General features: G+C 39.0%; 1 protein-coding gene across 2 annotated transcripts in view; it reads left to right on the top strand.

Moving 5' to 3' along the window:
• The window catches only part of RSU1 (Ras suppressor protein 1), a 174,584-nt gene that overhangs the window by 70,647 nt on the left and 76,509 nt on the right, over nt 1–27,428 (top strand). For both annotated transcript variants that reach the window (XM_058532489.1, XM_058532488.1), the window contains one exon: nt 16,549–16,681. In XM_058532489.1, coding sequence (XP_058388472.1) covers nt 16,549–16,681 — 133 coding nt within the window. The remainder of the gene's footprint in view (nt 1–16,548; nt 16,682–27,428) is intronic.

The raw sequence follows: 27,428 nt of genomic DNA, 5'->3' as shown, positions 1-27,428 counted from the left end.
ACCCTATCTGAAACTTCCCATTCTTCTTTGAAGTGGGCGATCTCAGAAGAGTGCTTTAACCAGAGGGGGTAAATTATGGTATGAGGCTAGCTGTCTGTTCCTTTATAGGATTTTAATATCAGGGAATGGAGAATTATTGTATGCTGCCTTCGCGTAGGAGCTTAATATTATCATTCATCATCAAAAAGCATCTAAAAACTGCCCTCAGAGTTCCTGCTTCTGTGCTTCATTGGACTGGAGTGAGGTGCTTTTTGTTCTCTTGTGCGTAATTTGGTGCCAACATGGCAGCCCCCTGAAGACAGAGCCGTAACTTTGACAAAGGAGCAGTATTTCTTTAAAGAATATACACAGTTGACAACGATTTCAAGTGACAGCGACATGTTTGAGGAAATATTTTATCCAAAGGATGAAAAAAACCTGGATATTATAGAATTAAAGAGAAATTTAACCTTTATATCTGATTGTATCCTTCCCTTTCTGATCCACCAAAATGGTACCCATAGTTGAAAATGCCAGTAAGAATAATTGAAGTCAGACCGCCACGCACTGTACTCTCCCAGCTCAAATTATGTCACTTCATATAATAAATCATATTATATATAAAATGTAGTAGTTTGAGTTATATACAGATAGTGTGCTCTTTGGAACGCTTGATTTCCTCTAACCTATATTATCCAGAATATTGGCTGTTTGATTCTTCTGTAAGTGTTATATGGACCTGTATCTTGAAGATGCTTAACTTTGTGAGTATTTTTATTCATGAGTCCTAGTTCCATATTCTCAACCTAGCTAATTCTCTGGCTGATATTCCAGACTAGATACCTTACTACCTAGTACCTACTAGTGGCTCTTTCCACATTGATGCTCCCCAGGTGTGCCACGTTTAACCTGGAGTTGTGCTCTTTTCCTCTTCCTGAATTCTGTGTTGAAGTTGGTGACACCACCATTCATTCATTTGCTAACTAAAAGCTTGGGTATCAGTTCCTATGCTTTTTCAAATCAGTTTTCTAGATCAGAAGTTCTCATCTTTTGTCTTTTTTGTGGTAATAGTCAAGTAGTGATAGCAATTGCTGTGGTAGTAATAGTATACATTTCTGTTGTATGTGCTGTGTGTCAGGCACTGTTCTAAAAGCTTTACGTTAAATAACTGTTAATCCCTTAGGAACCCCATGAGGTAAACAGTTAAAATCCTCATCTTGCAGACAAGGCAGCTGAGACTCACAGAGGATAAGTGACTTGTCCAAGGTCTTAGTGTTAGTAAATGTTGCATCTGGGATTTGAATGGAAATAAATGGAAATGGATAAGGATTACCAGAGCATTGTTTTCCCGTTGCAATTATTGGTATGCTAGCTGTTTTCCACCCATTTCTCACCCAAGTATATGAGCATATTGATATTAAAGAGTTAGTCTTGGATCTAGCCTAATTTATAAAGAACATTTTATAAATCATTCAACTATCATGAGTGACAAATTGCTTGGGAAACAGCTCAGAACTCACTGCCGCATTCCACTGTGTCTTTGGCAAAGACTGCTCTTCTGTACAGAATGACTAAAGTGCTCTATCAAAAAACGGGGGTCCCAGGGCGGGCGCAGTGGTGTAGTGGTTAAATTCACGTGCTTCTCTTCGGTGGTCCGAGGTTTGCGGCCTCGGATGCTGAGCGCGGACCTACACACCACTCATCAAGCCATGCTGTGGTGGTGTCCCACATACAAAATAGAGGAAGATGGGCACAGATGTTAGCTCAGGGCCAATCTTCCTCATCAAAAAACAAAACACAAAAAAATGGAGCTCTGGGCTCATGGCTTTCCTGTGTTAAACCTGTCAGTGTTTCAGAGCATGTGCAGAGAAAGCCCAAGCTCCTTAGCATGGTTGATAAGGCTCCTGATGATCCAGCCCCTGCCCACCCCTCTAGACTCAGCTCCCATTCTTCCCTGTTCTCATGCTGGTTTTTGCTTTTTGACTCTGGTGAGTTTCCCCTCTTCCTAGAGACTCCTAGAGACTGGTTAAGTATCACCCCTGGAGAGTCATTCCTAACCTCTGCCACCCTCTCTGCTCTGGATCAAGTGCTCTTGTCTTCGGATTATCTGTCTTGTGTGTATCCATTTAAACCACTGGACCATAAGCTCCTTAGGGACAGTCTCTTCTTTATCCTTATCACACAAATTACTAAACTAATGTTTGTGAATGGATAAACTACTTTGATTAATCAGAAGCAGATATCTAGAGCAGACTTTCGGCTTCTCCAGTTACTTGACTATTTAGAAAATGAAGATAGTGGCTCTTATGGACTGAATTGGGTCCCCCCTAAAATCCATATGTTGAAACCCGAAGCCCCAGCACCTTAGAATGTCACAGTATTTGGAGCTAAGACCTTTAAAGAGGCGATTAAGTTAAGACGAGGCCCTTAGGCTGGGCCCTACTCCAGTCTGCCTGGTGTCCTTACGAGAAGAGGAAATTGGGACAGACAGACACCAGGGTTGTGTTCCCACAGGGGAAAGACCACGGAGGACACAGTGGGAAGGTGGCCATCTGCAAGCCAAGGGGAGAGGCCTCAGGAAGAACCAGATCTGCTGACACTTTGATCTTAGTCTTCCAGCTTCTAGAAATAAGAAAAAATAAATTTCTGTTGTATGAGCCACTCAGTCTGTGGTATTTTATTATAGTAGCCCTAGCAAACTAATACAGTGGCATATAAAATAGCTTCTAAAAACCAATGTGATATCTGGAGTTGTGTGTGTATGTTCACGTGCATGGGCACACGTGTGAAAGTGAGACACGCAGTCCTTGGATCAATTCATTTTCTATATAGTAGACTTAGGAATTTGAGAAACTCCAGTATATGAGAAAATGTTTAGCAAGAATGAAAGTACGGCGGATTTTCTGCTCAACCTAAGTTAACCATGTAAAATTAATAAGACTTTTTCATTCCCTAAACATTCTTGGTGGTAATAATACGTGTTGTTTTGTCTTGTGAAATAGTCAAAGAGCATCTATGTAATTTGGCCACCATCTGTAGTGATTTAGTGTTTCTTTGCAGTTCTATTTGATATTTGATTTTTATTTGGTGTTTATATTTGTAGATACATTTCTGGAATATATATATAATATATATATGTTTGCTACCCAAGATATTTCATATGATAAGCTATACGTTCTATGTCATAACCATGGTTATGTGCTGTTTTAGGCATAATCAGCTAGTTGCCCTGAGCCTAATGCACATCGAGGTACTGTCACTGTCATTTTTTCTTTAGAGAGGAAGGAGGAAAAATAGGCAAGACTCACGAGAAGCAAAGAGAATGAGCAAACAGACAAACTGGTCCTTTCTGACAGTTGCCCTTGTCATGTAGGAAGGAGCAGACCTTGATTTGAATCCCAGCCCTCCAGTTTACTGGTCTGTGGCCTTCTAGAAATCACGGAATCCTCTCTGAACCTCATTTTCCTTAAATGGGAGGCATCTCCACAGTTTGCAGGTTCCGTTGAGGCCTGAGATCATATACATATAACATCGAAGGTAGTCTCTGGTATTTAAATGCACAAAAGCATTTTCCTCATTTTTGAATTATTAGATTATCACATAAGCCAAACATTTTTGTTTTCTTTTTATGTTTGCCTGAAGTTGAATCGCATATATCGTAAACAAGTGCTAAGATTCTGCCAATTTGACACACCTTTGAGTGCTTTCCATCTCTTTTCTCTGCCCTTCACAGCCAGTCCGTTCCATGCCCAGCTCACTCACATCTCTGAGGTGTCATTACTGTCCAATGGGCGGCAAGGGGGACATAGCAGAATCTGTGGTGGGGGCTGGGTGAGGTGTAGATAAATAAGTGTATGGTTGTTTTTAAAAACCTTTCCCTTTAGATCCTGTGAGAGACACCCTTAGAGGGATCAAATCTTATCCCATTTGAAAAGTGCATCCCTATCGTGTGCAAAACACCAGGGAAAGAAAAATGAGTAAGACAAAATTCCCATCCTCTTTAATGAGGGACACTGGAAGGGAAACAATTTGATTATAATTCCAGTTTGGTTATGTAATGGGAGGATGGCCACAGCAGTCAGTGCTATAAGAGGAGCTAGGAGGAGACTCTGAGAAGGGCCGTTTGCACTGGTGCCAGGCACCATGCAGAGCAAGACCATCATGGCCTCTGTGTCTGTGGAGTTTACAGTGGAGTTGGAGAAACAGACCAAGAAAAAAAAAGCCAGCAAAATAGTTATAAAATGTAATAAATACTGTGAAACAAACAGGTGCTGTGATAGAAAAAATCACAGAGATCAACTTTGTGGGGAAGTCCAGGCAGACTTCTCGGAAGAGGTGACACTGAATGAAATTACGGTTTGTCAGGAATGGCAGGGGAGAGGGCATTTGGGTAGGTGCTTCTAGAAGCAAGAAAGGCCACGGTACATCTGCAAGTAAGGCACGGTCATCACAAGTAAGTCACACACTGTCTGATGGAAAGTGAGTCTGGACTCTTGTGAGTGATTTTTGCATGCCATTGTTTTTAAACCACAGTTTGAAAATTGAAGCATGATTCTGACTGCTGTTTGGGCCTAGTTCGTTTATCCTGGACTTCACCATTTACTGTTTTAAATTTACATCATCGACTAAGGGGACCTGGCTCTTGATTAAGCCACAGGACACCATTTGTTCATATTTGCTGATGTCAAATTAGTGCCAAAAAGAAATTTTTCGCTGGCGAACATCTTTTTAGGTCTTCAGATCGTGAAGATTAAATAAAATGATAAATGTGAATAATGTATAAAATGTCACATATAAATAATTTATTTACTACTTAAGGTTATTTTTTTGTTAAAATAGTTCTTGCCATTGAAAATACATTAATTCTATTTCTCTTTTTTCTGAAACCAGTTTTCATGATGATAATGATAAGGAATAACAGGATAGTCAGAAATTTGGGAATTGACAATAGAAAGCTGAAATTTGGGGGTTGACAAGACTGTGTAAACCAGTAGCAACCAGTAAAGTTGTTTAGAAGTATGCCGGTGCCTGGAGCCAAGCCAGGGCTTGGCTAATTTGAGCTCTATTTTTTAGTGAATAAATTGAGCCTCTGAATCACCTTCACACATTAAAAATGATTTTGCAATTTGTTGATTGTTTTTTCCCCTGAGTAGAGTATCATAGTAATTTCCTTTTTTATTGTTTGTTAACTGTGACGGTATTTCATATTTTTAACCCAAGACAGTTGGCTTTCCAAAAATACTGGAAAGAAATTTCCTGATGTAATCATCCTCACCCGAATCCCCGATTGTGGTAAATCTCCCTTTCTCTCTGTTATTTATAGTTAGTGCTTTTTCATATGTTAGGACTGGTTAATTGTCTGAGTAGATCCTTGGGAAGTGTAGTAGAACTTTTTTTTTTTTTTTTTACCTTGAGTTATGTATATAGTTATTTTGCTTTCATTTTTCTTAAGCCTCACTGTTAAATTTTTTAAACATATTAGTTTATATCTTTGGCTTATGCTTGACTCTGAATTAGCACCAGACAATAAGACACTCTTGTTTATATTAGTTTGAGATGTTTATTTGCCTTATATCATTTGTACTGATAAAAAGTATGTAGTTATCTAAAAAAATAGAAACTTATCAATTTTTTTCTTCCACTACATGATTTTTCTGCAGTGGTATGTAGTTTTTCTTTTATCATATTTCTTAAGTCCTCAAGTAGGGTGACTGTGTATGTGGGTGTGTACGTGTCTGTGTGTATTTACACACACGGAAATATTCCTTTCAGATAGTTGTGGTTTTCTTCTCATTGCATCTTGCTTCTGAACTATTATTGCTAAACTTGAAAATAAGTGAAAGTAGCTTTCATCAAAATGCATTAAAATGGATTGTTAGTACATAACCTAAAAAACATTTGGCATATTTTTTAGTGTGAATAATTTTGAATTCACTGGAAATTAAGTTACAATTATTGCAGTTTTCCATGTAGACTTAGCATTTGTGTCACTCACAGTTCTTAATTATCTCAGTACATATTTTATATGACATAATATCTGCACTCTTACCATCTACAGCCTCTGCAGAGAGTATAGCACATGGCACCGAAGTAATAAAAATATAAGCTCTCGAGCGAGGAGCAAAGCCGAAACAAGCCATTTTTACATATAACTTAAGTTTAGGTTCTGTGTAGTAGGATGATCCCTTACTTAACCTTTAATAAAATTGGATTCAAGGGTATTTATATATAAATAAAAAAATAAAGTTAATTTCATTTCATACTTCCATATGAGCAAATGCCTAGTAATATATTACGACGACATTTAAACTTCACCGTTAGTCCTATTGGCTGGAAAATTGCTATACTTTTTTAGCAACTGTTTTTGAGGTTAGACATTAGAAAGATAAGTTGTTGCCATTTGGGAAGGTTATTAAGATAATTATTATTAAGATTATGCGATCATCTTCACACTGATTGAATCAGCCTATATTTGTTTGACCTTTTTTCTCCTATGAAGTTATCTGAGAAGTCATTTCTGCTTTTTAGATCATTTGAAAATTAAAAGTCGATGAAAATCGGGATATGTTTATGACTCCATCCTCACAAACCTCTCACACCCTCCAGACTTTCCTTAATGGGTTCTCGAGTTTACTGCATCCAGATCTTGAGCAGATTCCATCTAAGTAATGTTCCGGGTCGTATGTTTGTACTCATGGACTCTCAAAGTACAGTTACAGACGTTGGGTGAAAAGGGAAGAGTCTCAGATCTGCTGGCCACGTCTAAGCAGTGTCTTCATTTGGTGCTGATGTCATAATGTGGCAGGAGAGTGGTGGGAGATGGGAGTCAGGGGCATAATCCCATTGCCTTCCACCCCTAACTTTCCCTAAAACTATCAGAAACATGTGAGGCCTCTCAGAAGGGCTTATAATGAGCCATGGACATTGTGAAACATGAGTCATGGCTATTTCTCTGCAATAGTGTAGGAATGTCCATTTTTATAAACAGATTAATATAGACCACTCCAACATCCACACCCCGACCCTGGCACCCACCGCTCCTAACCTGTCCCCAGGGGCTTGTCTGTGATGGTCCTACCCAGACTCAAACCTATTCCGCCTTTTCCTCTGATCAAAATTTCCCGGGGTAGGGGGCCAGCCTGCTGGTGTAGTGGTTAAGTTCACACGCTGCGCTTCGGTGGCCTGGGGTTCGCGGGTTCAGATCCTGGGCACGGACCTATGCGTCGCTCATCAGGCGATGCTGTGGAGGCATCCCACATACAAAATAGAGGAAGATGGGCACAGATGTTAGCTCAGGGCCAATCTTCCTCAGCAAAAAGAAGAAGATTGGCAACGAATGTTAGCTCATGGCCAACCTTCCTCACTAAAAAAAAAAAAAAAAAAAAAACTTTCCCTGGGTAGTTTAAATTTCCGTAGTCATGTAGTGATTTCCCTAAAATGCTTATTTTTAAAATGAGGTAATACTTTCCATGCAAGATGGTTGTGACCACTTGGAATAATGTATGCAAAGCTCCTAAAAAAACATCTGGTACATAGTGTGTGTTCAACCAATAATAGCTGTCATCATTATGATGATGATAATGGTAAGCATTCGTTGGTTTGTGAGTTGGGGTTTTCTTTTGACACCTTTAGTGGAACTGGTAATACTATCTAAAAATTCAGATTTCTTTTTCAGTACTCTAAGTAGATTTAATCTTCTTTTGCTTTATTTAAAATTTTAATAGCTTTGGTTGTTCAAATATTTTTTAACCTTAGTAAGGAATAATTAACAAATATAATTGTATATATTTAAAGCATACAACATGATGATTTGATATACATTGTAGAATGATTACCAAGATTATTATTACAAATAAGCAGTGATTTTCTAAGTGTGGTCCCTGGGTGAGAAACATCATCATCCCCTAAGAACTTGTTAGAAATGCAAATTCTTGGGCCTCACCCAAGTCCTTCAAATAAAAAACTCTGGAGGTTTTAACAAGGCCTCCAGGAAATTTTGATGCACAGCCAAGTTTGAGAACCACTGCTTTAGAAAATCTGAGAAACACAGAAAAGGGTAACTTTCATGATCCTACCCTCCAGAAATAATCACTGTTAAGATTCTCAGTATATTTCCTTCTAGTCTTTTCTCTATTCATGGGTGTATACACTTAGGTGTATATTTTCTTCTAGTCTTCGTATGTGTGTATGTGTATACGTATGTTTTTTTAAAAAACATATGATCATACTATATAAGTTTTATAGCTTACTCTTCAACTCAACATTATGTCCTGACTGTTACCCCATGTCATTAAATTTTATTTGAAAACATTTTTAATCATATGGCTGCATATTATGCCATCGTATCAGTGTCTCATAATTTATTAACCAACTCCTTAGACTTTTGAGTTGTTTACAGATGTTCAAGAGGAACATAAGCAACACTACATTGAAAATTTGTATTCATAAATCATTGTGAATATCTATGATTATTTCCTTAGCATGAATTTATTACCAGGGTGGAATTACTAGGTCAAACAGTAGGAACATTTTTATAGCTCTTAATATATATTGCCGAATTGCCTTTCAGAAAAGAGGTGCCAATTTGTACTCTGACCAGCAGTGTAGGCAAGTGTCCAGTCCTCGAACCCTGGCCCACTTGGGAATTACAGTCCTTTTGAATATGAGCTGGTTTGATAGGAGGATGTTTATGAACTGTAAGTGAACAGCATATAATGACATTTTCTGGTCTTTGTATTGGCTGACAGCTTTGTATTCACAAACGTAAATGGTAGACACTGTCTTGGATCTTGTCTCTTGGTCGTTAAGCTTGTTAATTACTAAAGTTTTTCTTCCATCCTGCCTGCCCCTCGCCTCCCAAGGACTCTGCAAGTGTTGTTGAAAGGGGACTGTGACTCTTCTAAAGATGTGCTGTGGAACAAAAATAACTGGGCAGCTTGGATGTGATGGTGAGCCCGGGTACCTCGGGCTTTAGGGAGTCACTAAGGACCAGAGGGCCTCCTAGGAAGAGAAAAACACATTGTTTCTGCCTATAGCATCACAAGTCAATTAAATATTAAATCTTGCTAGTGAGGGAATGGTTGAAGGGATCTGAAATAGACTGTTAACTAAATGCTCAACTAGCTGAAAAAATCTGTCATCATTAAGGCCTCAATCCTTTATATGTTTAACTTAAACAGCTATGATGAAGGCTGGTTTGTGATAACTTAATCAATCCTGTGAACAGTTGTGATACTGAAACTTATTCTTTGAGCATACATTTATTTTAGTTTGTGTTGCATTAATCAGTGTCTTCTCCCTGGGGTCTCCAGGGTAACTGGCGCTCCCTTGGTGCTGACATTTCCAGCTTCTCAGGTGGTCGGGAGGGTGTCCTGAACTCAACCCCCGTGGACTGGGGGACTTGAGTGAGGATCAGGGTGAGGGAGTGCCCACTGGGATCTAACTCAGACTGCTGCTGTTTAGAAATCATTCAATCTTCTAGGAAATGAAATCAGTGTTCCTAAATTTCATCTTAATCCTACTTTTGATCACAGACCTTTGAGAGGCTTATGAACAGGGGCCCTTTCCCCAGAAGAGCGCCACCATGCAAATAAAAACTTACTGTGTTTTCAGTTTCAAGAGGTTATAAATTCCTTAAGCAAATCCCTGTTTTAGGCAAATTGTTTTCAAATATACATTCTCTCTCCTTTGCACATTTCACTTATAATAATGAATAATGAAAAGAATATTTTATATTTGTATAGTATTTTCCAGTTTATAGAGTCATTTTATGTACTTTTTGGCTCCTGTCCACAATCCTATCAATTGGTACTGTTATCCCCACTCGGCAGATAGAAACTGAAGCTCAGCAAAGCATAAGAATTTACCCCGAGTCTCTTGGTCACCAAGTTGATGAATGGTACTTGGGATTAGGAGCCAGGTCTTCTGGTCACATCCACTGGGCTCTTGTCTGTGCTTGATAGTATACATAAACAATAAAAGGGAAATCTGGCAAGCAAAAAAAAGATTACCTCTCACATTGAGAAGAATGATTAGGAAATCTGACATGAATACCAGGTTTAAAACATGAATTATTTATTTAACATCTGTAGAGGGGGACTTGCAAGATAAAGCGATGGTAGTAGTGTGCGTTGGGAGTGCCCACTGCTCTGTTGCTGGGAGTCATATTTATAGGTGACTGGGAGACGCTTCTATTCCATCTGACCCTGAGACACAGATATCAAAGGGCCAAGAAGAGCACCAGAGGGAAACCATGTAAAATGCTATTTGTCTTCATTGGTAAAAGGGCGTCTGGGCATATTCATACGGGCATACGCATAAATCAGATGCCGCTTTTGTTGGACCCATTTGGCAGGGTGTTTTTTTTAAATCTTTTTTATTTAAATTATACTCTTCCCCTGACCAGATCAGAAGAGTAACCGTTTATTAAGTGTGTATCATAAAGGAACAATGCATTGTATGTATTAACTGAACAAAAAATGAAAATGTGTTACCAGAAAGGCTAAGCAGACAATTGCCAGAATGACAGTGTGGTCTCGAATTCCCTAGAGAATAAATTTGAGAGCTGTCATGAGGCATCCCAGCTTGCTTTGATTGCATTGATGATGCACAGAAAGAAAGACAGCTTCAGACCTAGATTCTCACTCCCGTGAGGGCGTCATAGACCATCATCTATGAAGAAAGGTGTTCACTGCGGTTGGATGATGCCATTTCAAACAAGATGCACTTCTTTGTACTAATTAGTGCATCTCACGTATTTTGGATTTGTTTTTGACGATTTCCTTTTAATGCGCTTGATTCGTTTTTAGTTATAAAAATAAACCATACATGTAATAACGTGGAATTCTCGAAAGAGAAAATTAATAGTTTACCTTTTGTTCTGCTGGTTCATATCCTGGCCCACCTTAGTTGGGAAACCAACTTGAGGAAACCAGCGTTAACAATGTAATATGTATCCTTCTCTTCTTTTTCTTTTTCACACGAACATTTCCTTATACACGTACATGGGGTTTATTTCTTCTGTACTTTTTTCAAAAATTAAATCATAACAAACTTAGTATACCCTTAAATTTTTTTTATTATAGTGTTGACCACTTTCTAGGTCAATACATGCAAATAAATCTAGCTTATTCATTTTAATAACTGAATAACATTTCATTGTGTGGCCATAGCATATGTTATTCTGCTTACCACCTGTTGATGAACATTCTGGTTGTTTCCAGTGTTTCATCACTGCAGACATTTACTATTACCATATAAGCGTCATTTTATAAGCCTTCTGATCACTTTCCACTCAGTAAAGTGATGAAAAAGTAGGACCCGTCCATCTTTAGCTATTATCTATTAACATGCACTTCTATAATTAGTAGTCTAGTGTGTGGCAATGAGAATTATAAAGTTTTATGTGTAGAATCTCCGTATATGGAGCGGCCCTAAACATCACTTTTGTTTTGAAGTCATTTATGGTTCGCTTCTGTGTGCGGATTCACTGCAGAGCAGAAGTGATCTTTCAAGTGTCATGGTGTCCCAACTAGGCTCCTTCAAGAGTGAATCAATTACCTGGGTTTGGGCAAATCTAGTGAACTAATGATAGACTGCCCAGTCAGCCATAGTTTGCTCATTTTACCTTGTTAGTCCATGGTCTTAGATTTTTATGAGTGAGACAGTCTGGCTTTTAGAGTGCATTAATTTAAAAAGCACCCTGTGGTATTTTGGAATTAGGAAGGGAGGGAACGCTGCTTTGATGACGTGAGAAATTTGCCAAGATCCCCTCGCTTGCTTAATATGTGATAAATAGTGTTACCGGGCCACATGTTTCAGGATTTTGAGTACTCAGGAAGAATTCTTAACAGTGTGATTATGAAAACAACAGATTTCCATGAGTGAAAACGAGCATGCTTGTTAATGGGGCCGCAATTGCCAATTGCATTCAATCACATCCATAACTAGCAAGGAGAATGATGGTTTTGCATGATTTAGTGTTTACAAAATTATAGTTGCACGGCAACGCTCACTCTACTAGAGGCTTTGGGAAGAAGCATATGTGGTCCTTTTGCAGGTAATAAAATGGAAAATCCAATTTGCAATTGCAGAATAAGCCTCTGAGTGATATATGATCTTCATAGCGGCGTCAGTCAGAGGGTCACTGCTAATCACGGCGCGGGCTGGCTTCCCCTGTGGCCTGGGCCTTCCCACTGAAGAGTGAGCACAGTGAATCTCTGTCTGGGAGCCAGCCAGCGTGTCTGTAGATGCACCACTTTCTAGCTTATTAGATCCTCTTTGTCACAGTGCTTAATCCTGCTGCCTGATCCTTGTTAGAACACCACCGGAGCGCCGCTCAGGCTTCTAATAAAGGAGATGGGTGAGGGCTCCTAACTAGAGGCACTGAAGCGTGCGGCGGTTACGGCGATTGCTGCTTGACTGACAGTGGGGTGAGATGCTTCCTGCATGTGATTACTTAAAAGGGAACCCACCTCAGACAGCTGACAGATGAGCCTTGCTGAGGCAAGGGTAACTTGTTGCTAGGCCAATATGAGACGGGTGTCATCTTTTCACGCAGTATAATGACCCAGCTTTACTCTAATTGTATTAACCCTCTTCTGAAATTGCTGCAGCCCGGGCTGGCACCGAGTGAGGTAAGAAAGCCCGAGACAAATAGCCGGCTGGGAGGATTACAACTGCACAGAAGCGGGTATTATGTTATCCACCGGTGACATTACGTTGAAAAACAAAATAAGCATGCCCTGTTATGCCAAGCCCGGTTATAACTTTGAAGAGTCAGTGCTCGGTGTGGCTCGTGCGGTTTCCATCTCTGTCATCTGCCTGCTTTAAGGTTTGCTGTGGACGTTAAACATGGTTCTTTGTTAAAAAGAAAGCACAACATCAACCATAAAGCTATTGTTTTGTTTTGTTTTTTTTCCCGCAGTGAGCCTGAATTGTTTTTTTTCTGTTAGGCTCCCCAGTTCTGGTAGCTCTACGAAGCACCTGTGAGTTTGACTCAGTAGCGTTGTTAGATGCTAAAATAAACAAATGGGGGTGGGGGAGGTAACCCAGCCCCTCCCCGCCCCCACTCCAGCTAGAATGTGCAGGGGACTTTGAAGTGATGTAAATGAAGACGCTCATGAATAGCCCATGGTCCTCTCCATGTACCCCTACTTTCAGACATCAGCATGAGACTCCTTTTCCCCGAAGGGAGTGTGTCTAGCTCTCATCCTGCGTTTCCTGCCTGCTCCAGTTAGCAGATGTCATTAGCAATCCCCTATACCTCTTCTGTCTCCACTGACAGCGCTTAGATAGAGACATTGCTAAGGATTGACAGATCTCCAGGGGGTTCGAGTCTGCAGACAAAAGGGCCCAGAGAACATGGCTGACCTTTCTTGGTGTTCTTCCCCTAGGTCTGTCTTCCACGTGTGGCAATCAGGGAGCATAGAACTTGAGTACATTACTTTCAGAGGATTACCACTAAAAGGACTGCAGGGTTAATAAGAGGCTGTTAGTAAGTTAACAAGAGGCTGTTTACCTTCCAGAGTGGGTTCGTAGGTTGTTGGTAGTAGAGTGCAGGCTCTTCTTTCCCAGAGCAATGTGCACCTGTATGTTAAGTTCAAGGATAATCCATTAAAGCCTGCTTTGCTCATAACATACCTGTACTTGTGGATTATTGGAGCAAGCCTTGGACATGGGTGGAAGGGAGCTTATGATGCAGCCTGGAAAAAAGAGAATCTTCTTCCTCACTGTCTCATGGACCTCATCCCTGGGAAAATTTGGAATAGCTGGGGCTTCTCTGTGGGATCCTTCCTAGGTCCTCTCCCAGGTCCATGTTGCTCTCACATTGACCCAGGGCCCTGAAAATAACAGCAGGCTGAGAAATGCTCTGTGCTCCAAATATAGCTCTTCCCACTCATCCTCTACAAAGGAAAAATAAATAAATAAATAAATCATATTCCCATGATTCCCATCTAAACCAGATATCAAGGGGGAAAGCAATCCATTTGAGTTAATCATGGTAATGTATGAATGATGGGGAGTCCAGGATGGTTGTTCAACAGATAAAATCCTACCTATTAGAAATTCAGACTGTATTTCTCATTAGGATAACCAATTTGGGGGGACTAGGAGGAAAGATATTTAGGGCAGAGTAGCCACTAATAGGGAGATCCCCTTTGCTCAGGAATACATTCACTTCCTTGTGCAATTTATGCTTTTCGTGGCTTTTTTTTTCTTATCCACTTTGAAATACATATATTTTTCCAAAGGTCTCAGTTGTTTTTTTTTTCATAGTGGATTCTATGCTGATGTCAATGGGCAGAGCTTAGAAGCAGGAAGATAGTTTTATGTAAGCATAGGTGGCTTATTAGGTGGATGTTTTAAGAGAGATGTGTTCACCTCTAGTGCCTCCACCCCCAACTTACTGGTGAATTGCTACACCATGGTACTATTGCCCGGTATGTAGGCCCTTCTCCCAGTGAGTGTGCTTCCTAAGAACAGTGGGCAACGTATACACTGTGCATTTAAAACATGACAATCCAGAAATACAGACTTGTTTTTCAATGGAAGACTTTTTCCAGAAATTTCTATGATATTCATTTTTAAGAAGAGTGGAAATTGGAGAAAAAGAAGTAATGAGAGAATAATATGGAAGACAGGACATAGAGTATAGCCAATGAGATCCTAAGAGGAAATAAGAATTATAGAGAAATTTAAACAAGCAATCGATTTCATTCCTGGGAAGCTAAAAACCCCCTCTCCCAGTAAAGATAAAACCAAAAAAAGATAAATGGCAATCCATTGCCAACAAGGTCACACCCAGTAAGATACCCAGCTAAGCAGAATATGTGCAATTCTTGGATTTTCATTTGCCCTAGGCAGTTTTCTGACTCATGGTTTAGAGGATAAAGCCCATTAATTTCCCAAATGATTTAATATCTGCCTAATGATGTTTAACCATTAAGATGAAGAAATTGACAATATTGATAATCTTGGAGAGAAATGTATCTGCTTATTTTTCGACTCAACACCAACAGATTCTAAGTAGCTTTGGAAAGATCATGATGAATTACCCACTCTTAATATTTAGTAATATCTGTTTTCTTTGCAAGCATTTTATGAAATTGTAAACACTGTTATATTGGTCCTTTCACCATTTTTCTGAATAGCTATAAGTTCATATAAAAAGAAGAAGACAGATTCAAAGGATCACTTCTTTTGTTTTAAGAAGAAATATTACATCATCTTCCTAGAAAAAATTTTTATTTATCTTTTCATTTCTAAAGCTCAGATCAGCTAGGAAATTATGTGCCTCATGGTATACTTGCATCCCAGAATGTGTTTTCATTATCTTGAGTTACCAGTTACAACAAAATTGGCAGTAGAGCCTGAGAACAGGACAAACGTGTTACTTTGGTTGTATCTTGGGAAGAATAATTCCTGGATATCTGTGTTCAAATAGCCTTGGATTGTAGACTAGGAGTCTGAAAATGGACTTCCTCCGTAGGACTTCTGGAGAAAGGCCTTTAGTAAGTCTGCTGCCAAGTAAAACCACGTACATCTCTGCTGCTAAACTTCTCTGCCCTGTGTCTTTCATAGGTGAGCATGTTATAGGGAATTCTTTTACACACTGCCTTTTCCATATTTGAATATACCAAAAAGGAAAAAAAAAAATAGAGTTGACCAATCATCAACAGATGCAGCGCACTTGCTGGCTTTTTTCTGTCAGCTTCATTAACTCATCCTTGGTTGACCTAGATTGACATGTAACCTTGAAGGTTTCACCAGACATAGGAAAAATACGAGATTTGGAGTCAGAAGCCTCAGGTTCAGATCCCCACTCTGACGTTTTCTCATCTTGGACGTATTAGTTAATTTCCCGCAGTTTCCATTTCTTCACCTATAAAGTGATGTTAATACCTGACTTTAGGGATTGCCGGAGAATCAAATGAGGAAATGCTTTAAAAAGGTAATTTGTAAAGTGATAAGGACTCTACAAATGTGAGTTTCCATCACTACCATGTTAATGAGGTTCATTTAGTGCTCATTCTGAGATGTGCTTATGGTACCTGAGTAATGCAATAATAATTTTACTTGGTCAATATTCTTATCTTCCTTTACTCATATTCTACTTTGGCTGGTGAAAAAAGTGGTGTTGATCTGATTGGGTGTAGATCAGATTGGACAAGCGGTGATGTACATTGATAGAGTTTCAGAAGGTTTTCGTATTATCACTTCTCTCAATCTTGGATGGGGTCATTTTAGTGTCTGTACCAAACACCTAGAAAAATAAAGCATATGTTACATTTGTAAGAATTCCTTCCAAGTTAATTTCTTCCTACCTTCTTCCCTCCACTACTTCTCTCTCTCTCCTTCCTTCCTTCTTCCGTTCTTAATTGCTTGGACTAGGAGACTATCACCAACATTGCTTCTGTACCAGTAATGACTTGGGATAAGAAATTCAAAACAATCAAATCAAATGACCCAAAAGGTACTTAGAATTGTGCTGTGGTTACTGGTAGGACTTCTTTCCTGATCTGTGTTGGATGAAATGACCGTCACCTTTTTTTTCCTCCATCTTTTCAGGAAACTTGGATTTAACTGGTCAGAAGCAGGTTTTCAAAGCAGAGAACAATCCCTGGGTTACCCCAATTGCTGACCAATTCCAGCTTGGCGTGTCCCATGTGTTTGAATATATCCGTTCTGAGACATACAAATAGTAAGTAGACTATGATTTTTTAAAGTAATAGACTGTGGTTTTATAGTATTTGTAATTACGCCATTTTAAAAACTATCGTGTGACATTGTTGTATTGGTGGCAGTTAGCTCATAGCATTTTCAGATGTTTTATTAATAACCACCTGTAGTAATTGTCTCTGTTATTTATAGATTATTTTTAAGTGACAATTTCAAAGGGAATTTGTAGCAATTTTGTTTCGAAAATTTTTAAGGTATTTTATTAGTTGAATATTCATGGCACTAAGGAAATTCGCCAGACACGTTAAGATCAAAACATACTTTTTTCTCCTTTGAAGGCGAAGAATAACAAATGTTATGAGCAAAATTGTGAAGCGGTTTATTTATAAAATCAATAGAGAATACGAGGAAAGCATCATTCTATTCTTTAGAAGCTTTTGCTCTTGTGAGATGATAATCTCTCTGAGAGAAAAAAGAAAGGCAGAAACCGAGGAGGAGGAATCAGCTAGCTTAAAGTCACAGCATCAGAGTCTCTCAAGTCTTCGCCATGGGACAGGGGTGGCTGAAGAGAGCCAGCCCTAAAACGTAACTATTCCCACGTCTTTCTTCCTCACTGTGTCGGGGTTGGAAGGAATTCCACCATCCCCACCTGCTCTCTTGTTGTTACATCTTCTGTCATTATTTTCCCTTCATCTCACCCCCTGACATTGAAATGATCATTCATCTCAATGCTTCAATGACCCCTAATGCTGAAATCTAGTTACCTCTAGTTTTAAGCAAATTCAAAAGACTTGAAAACATCCAGAGTCAGGTTTAATCTGTTTTTGTATCCTTTACCAACTTTTGAGAATTTAACATCCAACTGTTAGAGGAGAGCTGGAGGATTGTTAGAGATCACATTTGCTTAGGAGTCTCTTTTTTTTGGTATCGGAAAATGCCCCCAACTCAACACAGCCCTCACGGAATCTCTGCTGGGGCAGTGGGTCAGTACTGACTGAAGGGATGGGATCCCTGTCTTTGAAGGGCCAGCTGTGGCTCTATAGCCCTCCTCCCCGGACGCCATGCTTCTGGTTACACATCTAGGGCTTAGCATGCTCATATTTCCATGTGACAGCATCACAGAGAAGATGAGCTGTGAAGAACAATTGCCTTAAAACTAAATAGGTTAAAATGACTGAAATGAGAGCATATTCTCATATATGAAGGCAGCTTAAAGCATGGTTTAGATTTCTTCTAAGATAATACCATGACATTTACAATATATCTTAAAGACTTACGTTAAGAGTAGAATGAGACAAATATTGGATGTGTGTTATTGTTTCATAAGACCCATAGTTATGTGCTATTATTATAAATATGTAGTTTTTAAAAAATAAAAATATAGCTCAGCCTTGGAAATTAGTTACTTATGAAAATGTGTGAAAATATAATTGCAAATTAGCAGATTATTGTTCATTTTGTTCCTCTTAAATTGTTAATCATTGCTATCATCGGTTTTAGATAAAGGTCTAATTTTTTTGTTAGTAAATGGGAGGCTACATAGAGCTTGGTTTGTAGGGTATCTTTTTAGAATCATTGTATATATTTTAACATACATAAAAATACACAGACAAGCTCCAATTAATCCAGAATTGGGGGAAATACTCTGTTTATAATTCTGGTTAACCATTTTTTATTTTACCATACATGAGTTTGTAATTTACAGAAAATTAGAATACATTGCATAAGAAAGTGCATCTAATTTTAATTTCATTTTAAAAGATTAAGTTGTGAATTTATGCATTTTGTATTACCTCAGAGTCATCATTAGGCAATGAATTACCATTATACACTATTGCAAACTACCTCTATTTATTTGAACATGGTTAGGATTCTGGATGAATGAGAGGTGCGTTGCTTTGAATGAGTTAATGGCTCGGTTATCTGAAAGGGAATATATGACAACATTTTAATCAGTAACATAGTTGATGTATATATTCTTATCTCTATTGTTAGCATCCTATATTTGAGGATTGGAGTCATCTAAGCAATTTGCCTACCAGCTCATTTTTTCTGTGCTTGATTTCCTCATGGAGAATTATATTATCTTTTATACAGTTAGACCACCATTAAAAAACTTGAGTAAGCATAGGAGAACCATTTCCCCCTAGAACGGGGACCAATCAGTACCATGATCACTGCTGTTAGAGGTGTCTCCATGAGCATCTACTGGGAGAATACACTTGCCATGAGCTCCTGGAGGGCAGTGGCGCTTGGTTAATTCCCCTTGAGTTCTTCTCTTCTCTCTTCCTTGGGAAGAAGAATGGTGACCACTTCTGTATTTCAGCTTTTCTGTCCTCCTCGCATTTTCCCATAGGAGTTATTTCACTCCTTTATCAAACATACCAGCCCAAAACATGGGCTATTAACTAAATAAGACACTAAGTCAAACTCTTAGTCTTTTTTTTTTTCCTTCTCCCCAAAGCCACAAGCATGGTTGTATATCCTAGTTGTAAGTCCCTGTAGTTCTTCTATGTGAGCCACCGCCACAGCATGGCAACTGACAGGTGGGTGGTGTGGTTCCACGACCAGGAAGGGAACCTGGGCTGTCGAAGCAGAGCGTGCCAATCTTTAACCACTAGGCCATCAGGGCTGGCTCTGTTAGTCTTTTTTTAAAAAGTACTTGTACAAAAACGCCACCGTATGTTTCACTGATTTTTAAAATTTGAAGTCCTCTTTTATATGAATAGATATATATCAATATATCCTCATGTAACTAGAATCCAACTTCTTTAATTTTTTTAAGCAGCCACTTCATAGTTAGAGGAGTTTTAGTATCTGAAAAAATATATTATTCTAATTAGTAGGTACTTGGCTACTTTGTAAAATCTGTACACGTGATGACGTTCAAGGAGGCAATTTATTCATTACACTTGTGTTGTTTAAAGTGAGGAAATTTTACATTCAGTACCTTAGTCTTAGATCCTGTATTCTAAAACCTGTAGTTTCTAATCTTTGCTTCTTTGTCTGTTTTTATATAAGCCACATACAGCCCCCCAATAAAAAATCCTTTGTTTATGTATAGATCTTTAGACTGCCATGAAAGCATATTTTAATTTTGTTTTGGCACTTAGAATACCAGTGGCTCTCCTTCCTTTTTTTTTTTCTTTTTTCTAACCAATTGACCCGTTACCTCAATGAGAGCAGTACAGAACTTACTGGCATTCCAGTTTCATTTCTGTTCACGTCTGTGGTCGACTTTCACAGCGACCTTCATGTTCTAAGCACATCCTCAGAGGCCTTCCGAGTCTAGAGCAGTGACAGGCAGAGAAGATGGATTATCTGATTTCCAGGCTCTAATGGACTCCAGGAGGAGACATGGACATTTGAAACAAAACAGTGAAGTCACTGTTTAGGAAGAATTAAAATACTTTGCGCTGATTTAACTTGATGGCGATAGAAACTTGTGCAGTTAAGCAGGAGGAGATGTGGGTAGGTGTGGCTGGGAGAGTGTTGAGGTATAGTTCTGCAGAACATTGTTCTTTTGAGTACATTTTGGGCATTCGTCATGTCTTCATCATCATTTCCCAAGTAGAGATTGCTCTTTGTTTATTTATCATTCTTTCAGCAAAGGGAACGTGTTGGCTGGTGTTACTACATTGCCCGTTCATTATCAGTTAATCTTCCTCTGTCAAAGTAAAAGGATTTGCTCAGTCTGGTTGAGGATCAAATCCTAAAAGCATATTAGCATTTTCGGGCTGTTGTTGAGTTACACAATCCCCTTTTACCTCAGTATCTGGTGGTGGTTTTCTCCATATTTGACTTCTTTTATTTCCGTGGAGCAGAATTATGATAGAAGAGTCACCGCTTGTTAACTTTCTAGAAGGTAGATTTTTTTCCCCAGGAGGAGAAGTCAGATTGGAGTCAAGATTCTTGACAAGATTCTTTGTGAAAGGGAGTAACTCACACTTTTCACATTTCCATCAAGGAAGGTGGATAGAAACCGCAAGCCATTTTAGAAGCTGACAAGTTAACTCTTAACAAAAGAAGAGGTTTGACAAATGTTAGGCTGAAAATATGTGGCTGAAAGAGGCATTTGGAAAACAGGCATCCTCATGAAGGCTGCAATTTGCAAAGCATGGCAGTCCTAAAGCCTCATTTCCAGAGTGGCATGACTTGGAGGAGGCTTCTCCATCATTCTTCCTGTCTTGTGACTATCTTTTCTCTCTAGGGAGAGGTGCCACACTCACTTGCTTTTTATTTTGTTTTTTAATCTTAAATGAAGATGGCCATACTATTATTTGTGTTAGTTAATGGAAACATTTTAACAAAGCAATGCTTGGTGAATGGTGGGCAATGATGAGGAAAATGCTGGCAATTTCTCTTCACTAGAAACCTAGCAAAATAAATTGTCCTGTGTGATTTATAAGGAAGAATACTTTACCTGCTGGTTATTGTTTCTCTAGTTGTTTTACTCGTAGAATTAAAACTAAGGAATGTTTTTTTTCTTCCTGTACTGTGTGAAAACCTGTTAAAGCTGTAATGGACATAAATGGGATTTATTAAACAACTACTATATCCTCAAGTGACTGCTGAGTCAGTGGCCTAGAAGATCCTTAAATAACAGATATATCTGGTCTCCCAAAAGGCTAAAGCATTTCAAATTTAGTAGGTGATCCCATTCATATTAAGACAGCTCTTTGCAAAAGGAAATCATGTCTAACAAAACTGTGTAAATGTTATTATTTTCTGATGAAGTATAAATGGGTGCACAGAACTAGGAGATGGTTTTATAAATATTGCAGAAGGATGGAGGAGAGGGTTACTTTCCAGCGGTTAGTGAATTTTACATAGTGACAGTTGATATGCAGAACAATGTAGACTTTTCTTTTTCATTACTGTATCTGAAAATAGCTCAAATTAAGCCAGAGAAAAACAATATTTATAGTAGACATGAAAATGAAGAAGTATTTTTTTCCTAAAGCTTTTAACATAAAGCTTGTTTTTATTTTAAAAAGTTGACAATGTATTGGGTTCCTGATAATTTATATTTCCTTTATAGATGGTGCATATGTATATTTGGGTTCCTGTTAAGTTAATAAATGTGTTATCACATTTCCTCCATAATACAAAATATGATTCAAACTTTTGACATCTCTGGACCTATTTGCATGCAAATATGTTGCATTTAACGAATATTGCTAAGAAATATCAAAGAGAAAGGGGAAACCCATAAAATATGTTATATTTTGGGTAGTATGATGTTACATCTCTTATCTCGTGTTTACTTTGTGTGGTAAAATTACATAGTATTCCTTTTTGTCAGAGTAGTATGTTGCAAGTGTGAACAGTTAAAGAATGTTTATTCCACTGAATGAATGTTAAGTCAGGTCATCATATCAACTGTTGATCTTTGACTTAGTCACTCAACTGTTTCCCATAGTGGCCATGAGCTATTAATTGCTCTGATAAATTAATACCTCCCCTCTTAAGGTAACAGGAGGAAAACAGACTATTTGAGGAAGAGTACATAACGGTTTTCTCTCTGCCAAGTTTTTTTGTTTGTTTCTTTGTTTGTTTATTTGCTGAGGAATATTTGCTCTGAGCTAGTATCTGTTGCCAGTCTTCCTCTATTTTGTACGTGGGTCGCCGCCATAGCATAGCTGCCAATGAGTGGTGTAGGTCCATGCCCGCGAACTGAACCCAGGCTGCCGAAGTGGAGCGCACTGAACTTAATTAACTACTAGGCCACAAGGCTGGCCCCTCTTCCAAGTTTTTTGGTAGATTGCTTAATGTATTTTACATTTAAAAGGATTTTGGTTTTTCTGCTTTTGAACTTGTGTAGGACTATTATTCAGATATACTTCACAGGTAGTTAATATGTTTTCTTTTTCTTTGTGCATTTTCACAATTTCTTTGATACATCGTTTTTACAAGCTTTTATAAGGCTTCACTTTTCTATAATTTCATAGCTCATGCAAAACAGTTCAGTTGTTTCAGTGGAAGGTGCTTCCCATTTGACCTTTCCAGTGCACCTGGATTCTGGGAGAGTTACAGAAGGGACCCTCCACCCCACTAAACCTGTGAAGGTCAAAGGTGAACCTTGTAAGGGTTTAAACACCAGCTTCAAGAGGCTCACTGGTATTCCTGAAGGCATCTAGGAAACCCCATCCTATGCATATTCTGGAATGTTTTTCACTCTGACGTGCCTTAGATACAGATGCAGTCTTGGCAAAGGTTCTCTCCATATCCACATTCATTGTCTGGCCCTCTAATGTGGTCACGCCTCCGGCACGCTGTGCTGGCCTGCCAGCTCTGCAGGGACCTGGTGGGATCTGGCTGGACCAAAGAGCAGGAGCTCTGTCAATCTTTCCGCATTTTACTCAATGACTAGCACACGCATCATTAAAGAGTTGTGAATAAATTTAGAGGGGTGAATGGGGAGAAAACACAGCTGCTACACCAAAGGGAGACGAGTGATGTTTACTCTGAACCTCAACTACGAAAGGCTTTTACATATGATTTTAAAGAGCAGAACAATCGTGTCTCTCCCCTCCCACCCCTTATCTCCTCCTCACTTGTATGTCGACTGTCAAGCTTACGTTCAGCCTGTCTTGTATGGCTGTAATGTACAGGGTGATACATTACAGTATCAATTTAAGGTAAACAGAATATAGATAATTTGTCTCACTTGACAGAAAGAAAATAAACACAGGCTAGACTCAGTCTATGTCCAAAAGGAAAATGTGTCAGGTTCCTTCCTCCGCAGGAAGAGCTATTTTGAGTTCCATTTTTAGATGACATTCCCTTGTTATAATCATATTGAACTATTGAATATTGACCTACTCAATGAAATGAAATTGGTCAGCCCTACATATTGGTAACCCTTATTAACTCCCAGTGCTCTTAAAGTTCAATGCTTGATGCTTTCTATCCAGCCGAGATGAGTTATTGCCTGCATTCGCTGTGTTTATTTGAGAGATAAATTAAGTGGCGCTTTTATAATCAGACAAAACTGTCTGATTTCTATTCTCTACACAGTAATATCTTGTTTTATTACATGCTGGTTTTTTATTGAGCTCCGGTCTCTTATTCTGGTTGGGCATTGTTGGAGAGTTTTTTGGGTTTTTTTGGTAATTTTGGGCAGTTAAGAGTATTGTCAGATATTTTGGTTTAGAATGCATAATATTATGAAAGGAGTTGTAATCAACTTTATCAGATAAAAAGCTTCAAAGTGAATTGTGTTCACAGGAGTTTGTTGATGCCCCAATTTATTCATCAAGCCTTAAGGAAATAACTTCCCATATTTTATTCTACTGTGTTTGTACATTATTTCATATTTTTTTTAAGACTCATGGTATAAAAGGTTTGTGGTCAAGAAAATCTCATTTTCCACTCTAATAGTTAATTTTTAAATAGTCTCACTTGGAACATATGCACTTCCATCACATTTCAAATGTACAGACTTTAATTCTCTACCCAATTAGATGGTGTTTGTTTAGAGAGTAAATAAATTATTGTTGAGGTTTTAGTTATTTTACATGGCAAGTCTCCTGAATAAGCACTGTGGCTTTTTTTTTTTCCTGCTGATATTTGAATTTTGGCTTGTTAAGCTCCCCCAGCAGAAATTTATTGCCTCACAGTTCTAGAGGCTAGAAGTCTGGGCCAAGGTGTCAGCAGGGTTGGTTGTTTCTGAGGGCTGTGAGGGAGGGATCTATTCCAGGCCTCTCTCCTTGACTTGCAGATGGCCATCTTCTCCCTGTGTTTTCACATCGTCTTCTCTTTGTGTGTGTCTGTCTCTGTGTCCAAATTTCCCCCTTTTATAAGGGCACCAGTCATACTGGATTAGGGCCCACGCTGATGACCTCTTTTTAACTTGATTACCCCGGTAAAGACTCTGTCTCTGAATAAGGTCACATTCTGAGGTACAAGGGCTTAGGACTTCAACATGAATTTTTGCGAGAAGGACGCAATTCAACCCATAACGCTGTTGTTACTCAAATGCCCAGAAATAGCATTCAGTTCCTTATCAGTTTGTTCCACCTTCTCTTTGCTCTCTTCTTCTGTAGCCCCCACAACTTCATGGGTAGGCAAATTCCGTTTATTGATGAATGTGTTTAAATGACTCCGTAAGGCTTGATCCACTCCCCGCCCCCATGCCTCTCTTCCATGCTTGGCTTTCAGAGTTGTATGTTCCACCAGGACATGGAGATTTACCACTGTTTCATTTTAGGGACACATAGGATAGGCTCTTGTTCCTGGCACAGGGGTCAGTGTTTGTATTTCTAATCTTTAAGAATAGACTGTGTTAAAACAGAAGCTGGTTAGAATTTAAAGTGAAGATCCCTTGGCAATGAAAGGCACCTAACAAAATCTCCTGCTTGGTCATATCTGGCTAGAGAATTCAAGAAGGGAGGGACAGAGAGAGTACCAACCACAGACCCCATGTTATTTGTTTCACCAAAATCTTAGGGAGGGAGGATGCAGTGTGGAGGACTTCTGTGCCTCCTGGCTGTTTGTTCGATGGGACCCCCACTAGTAGGCATGGAATCTTCTCCCTGGGACTTTGTGGTCTTGAGTGGCAGCTACTGGAATTTGCCCTATAAGGTATGGAGTCAGGGATTTCTTGTCTCATCTTGGAGTTCCAGTAACCACATCTGGAGCCCTGATAACTTTCCATTTTTCCTGCCTTGTCTCAGGAAATTTCTTGAGTCTTAAAGGGCAAGATTAAGACTAATAATAATGGGTCACAGAATTCTCTTCTCATGTTATTAAAGCTGATTTGCTTCCCCAGTGTGGAGAGAGACATCAGAGATGGAGTGCGTATTTTCATATGATGCACCGTGGCATGAAGACACGGTGACGTACTTTGCTGTGACACTGTGAGGGAAAAGAACAGGAAACAAAGTCTGTTCTTAGAGGACTGGAATTAGAGGTGGCTTCTAGTCTAAGTCTGTCAGTGGCAGATGACCTTATCTCACCCACTCACAGCTTCCCCATCTTCAAAGCCAGAGGGTCAAGCTAGATCATCCCTGCGAGTCCCCCCAGCAATGATTCCTAATTCTGATTTCTTTATTTTTCTGGGAAGCATGTTTTAGTGTCCATATCAATTCATTATTTTTTAAATTTACTTTAATTCTTGAATTTACCCCCCATCTGAATTTACTTTATTGATTTTTTTTTTTTTAAAGGCAACGGAAGACGATGATGACCCCAGATATAAATTGTTACAGGAAAATGGTTACAAGATAAAATTACCAGATCAACCTTTTTATTCTACATTTTATGGAATACCTAATCTATGTTTGGCAGTAACTTATTCGTACACATGAATTCCTGACACTTTCGATTCTTCAGACTTATTAATCAGTGTAGTCAGCACCAGAGCAATTTTATGAGACTTACCAGTCATCAAAAATTTATTATCATATAAATCAAAGAAACAACGAGCATCTTAATAGGGTAGAGAAAGTGGCATGTAAAGGATCGTTTAAGACTGTGCTTTTTGTCGGTTGTGTGTTATGTTTACAGCCAGCATCAGAGAACTTACTCATAATTTCATGCAAAGACTCAGCAGGGTGGTAGTTCTCTTCTTTGGTACAACCTTTTCTCTTTATTTTTTTCCAGTAGAATATTGTGTTTGGTCTCCCTGTAAGACTGAGGAAGCTAAATATACAGAAGGTAGGAAGCATCATGTTCTAATTTTAAGCTTGTACCGTTTGTTTTGAAACAATATCTACATTTTCTTGAGAGTTTCATTACGGTCATGAACCAAAGTTAAGAGTTATCAAGCTTAGTCCTTCCCTTGGGGACAAGGTTGCTAAACTTGAACTCTTTGAAATGGCATGAGGAAATAGCAGCAGACAAATTATCCTTCTTGTGGACGAAATTCATGTGTACCTTCTGACAAATGGGAGCCATGGGCTTCTGTCTACTGTATTCTTGGCACTGTTTTTGACACCATCCTGAAGGTATAGTAAAAGACTTGGATTTTCATCATGTGAGATGAGCTACTTGGAGGGGAGTTTTTCCATCACCCTAGCCCTGTCTTGAGTGTACTGGAGTCTCACGATCCTCTAGGGCGGAAGGACCATGGCAGTGTGCCCAGGAAGAGTTGAGCTGGCACTGGAGAGCCTTGGTGCAAACCCGCTGGGAATCGACCCAGAAAGACAGTGGGTTACTTCCCATCAAAGATACCACCTGCTTTCCACCTCAGATCTCCATAAGTGCTGTTTTCTCTGTCTGGAATGTTCCTTCCTCCCATATTTACCTATTGAATGCCCAATTATTCTTCAAGTATCCAGTTAAATATTGCATTCTCGGAGACCTTTTTCCTGAGTTTTCATCTACTCTGGGTCCCTTTTGTCAGCTTTCGTCAGAGCCTTTACTTTCCCTTAGTAGCAATTTTAATAATAATCATAATGTCTGTCAGTTATTGAATATTTACCGTATAACAGACATCGTGCTGAATTCATATGTGCTGTTTATTAGTTTATAACTCAGTATTTATTTCTGTAAATACTACTTGTATGGGGTGGTGCAGTTATGGTATGTTTTCTATGTTTTCTGTCTTTTGAGAGACTAAAATCTTCTTGAAAGCAAGACGCATGATTCCTTTGTGACTGGGCTTGCATGTGGCCTGCCCTCAGTGTCTTACATAAATGACCTGTCTCATGTAGAGGAACCTCTGACAGGTTGCCCTGATTTCTGAAGGGAAGAACCATTCTGGCATCCAGAATGGACCAAGTTATAGTTCTTTGTTTTTGCTGGTACATGATAAACAATACTCG

Source organism: Diceros bicornis, chromosome 36 (genome assembly GCF_020826845.1).
Source record: "Diceros bicornis minor isolate mBicDic1 chromosome 36, mDicBic1.mat.cur, whole genome shotgun sequence".
NCBI lineage: Eukaryota > Metazoa > Chordata > Mammalia > Perissodactyla > Rhinocerotidae > Diceros > Diceros bicornis.
Note: the sequence above shows the minus strand (reverse complement) of the source record. Positions and strands in the feature narration are given on the sequence as shown.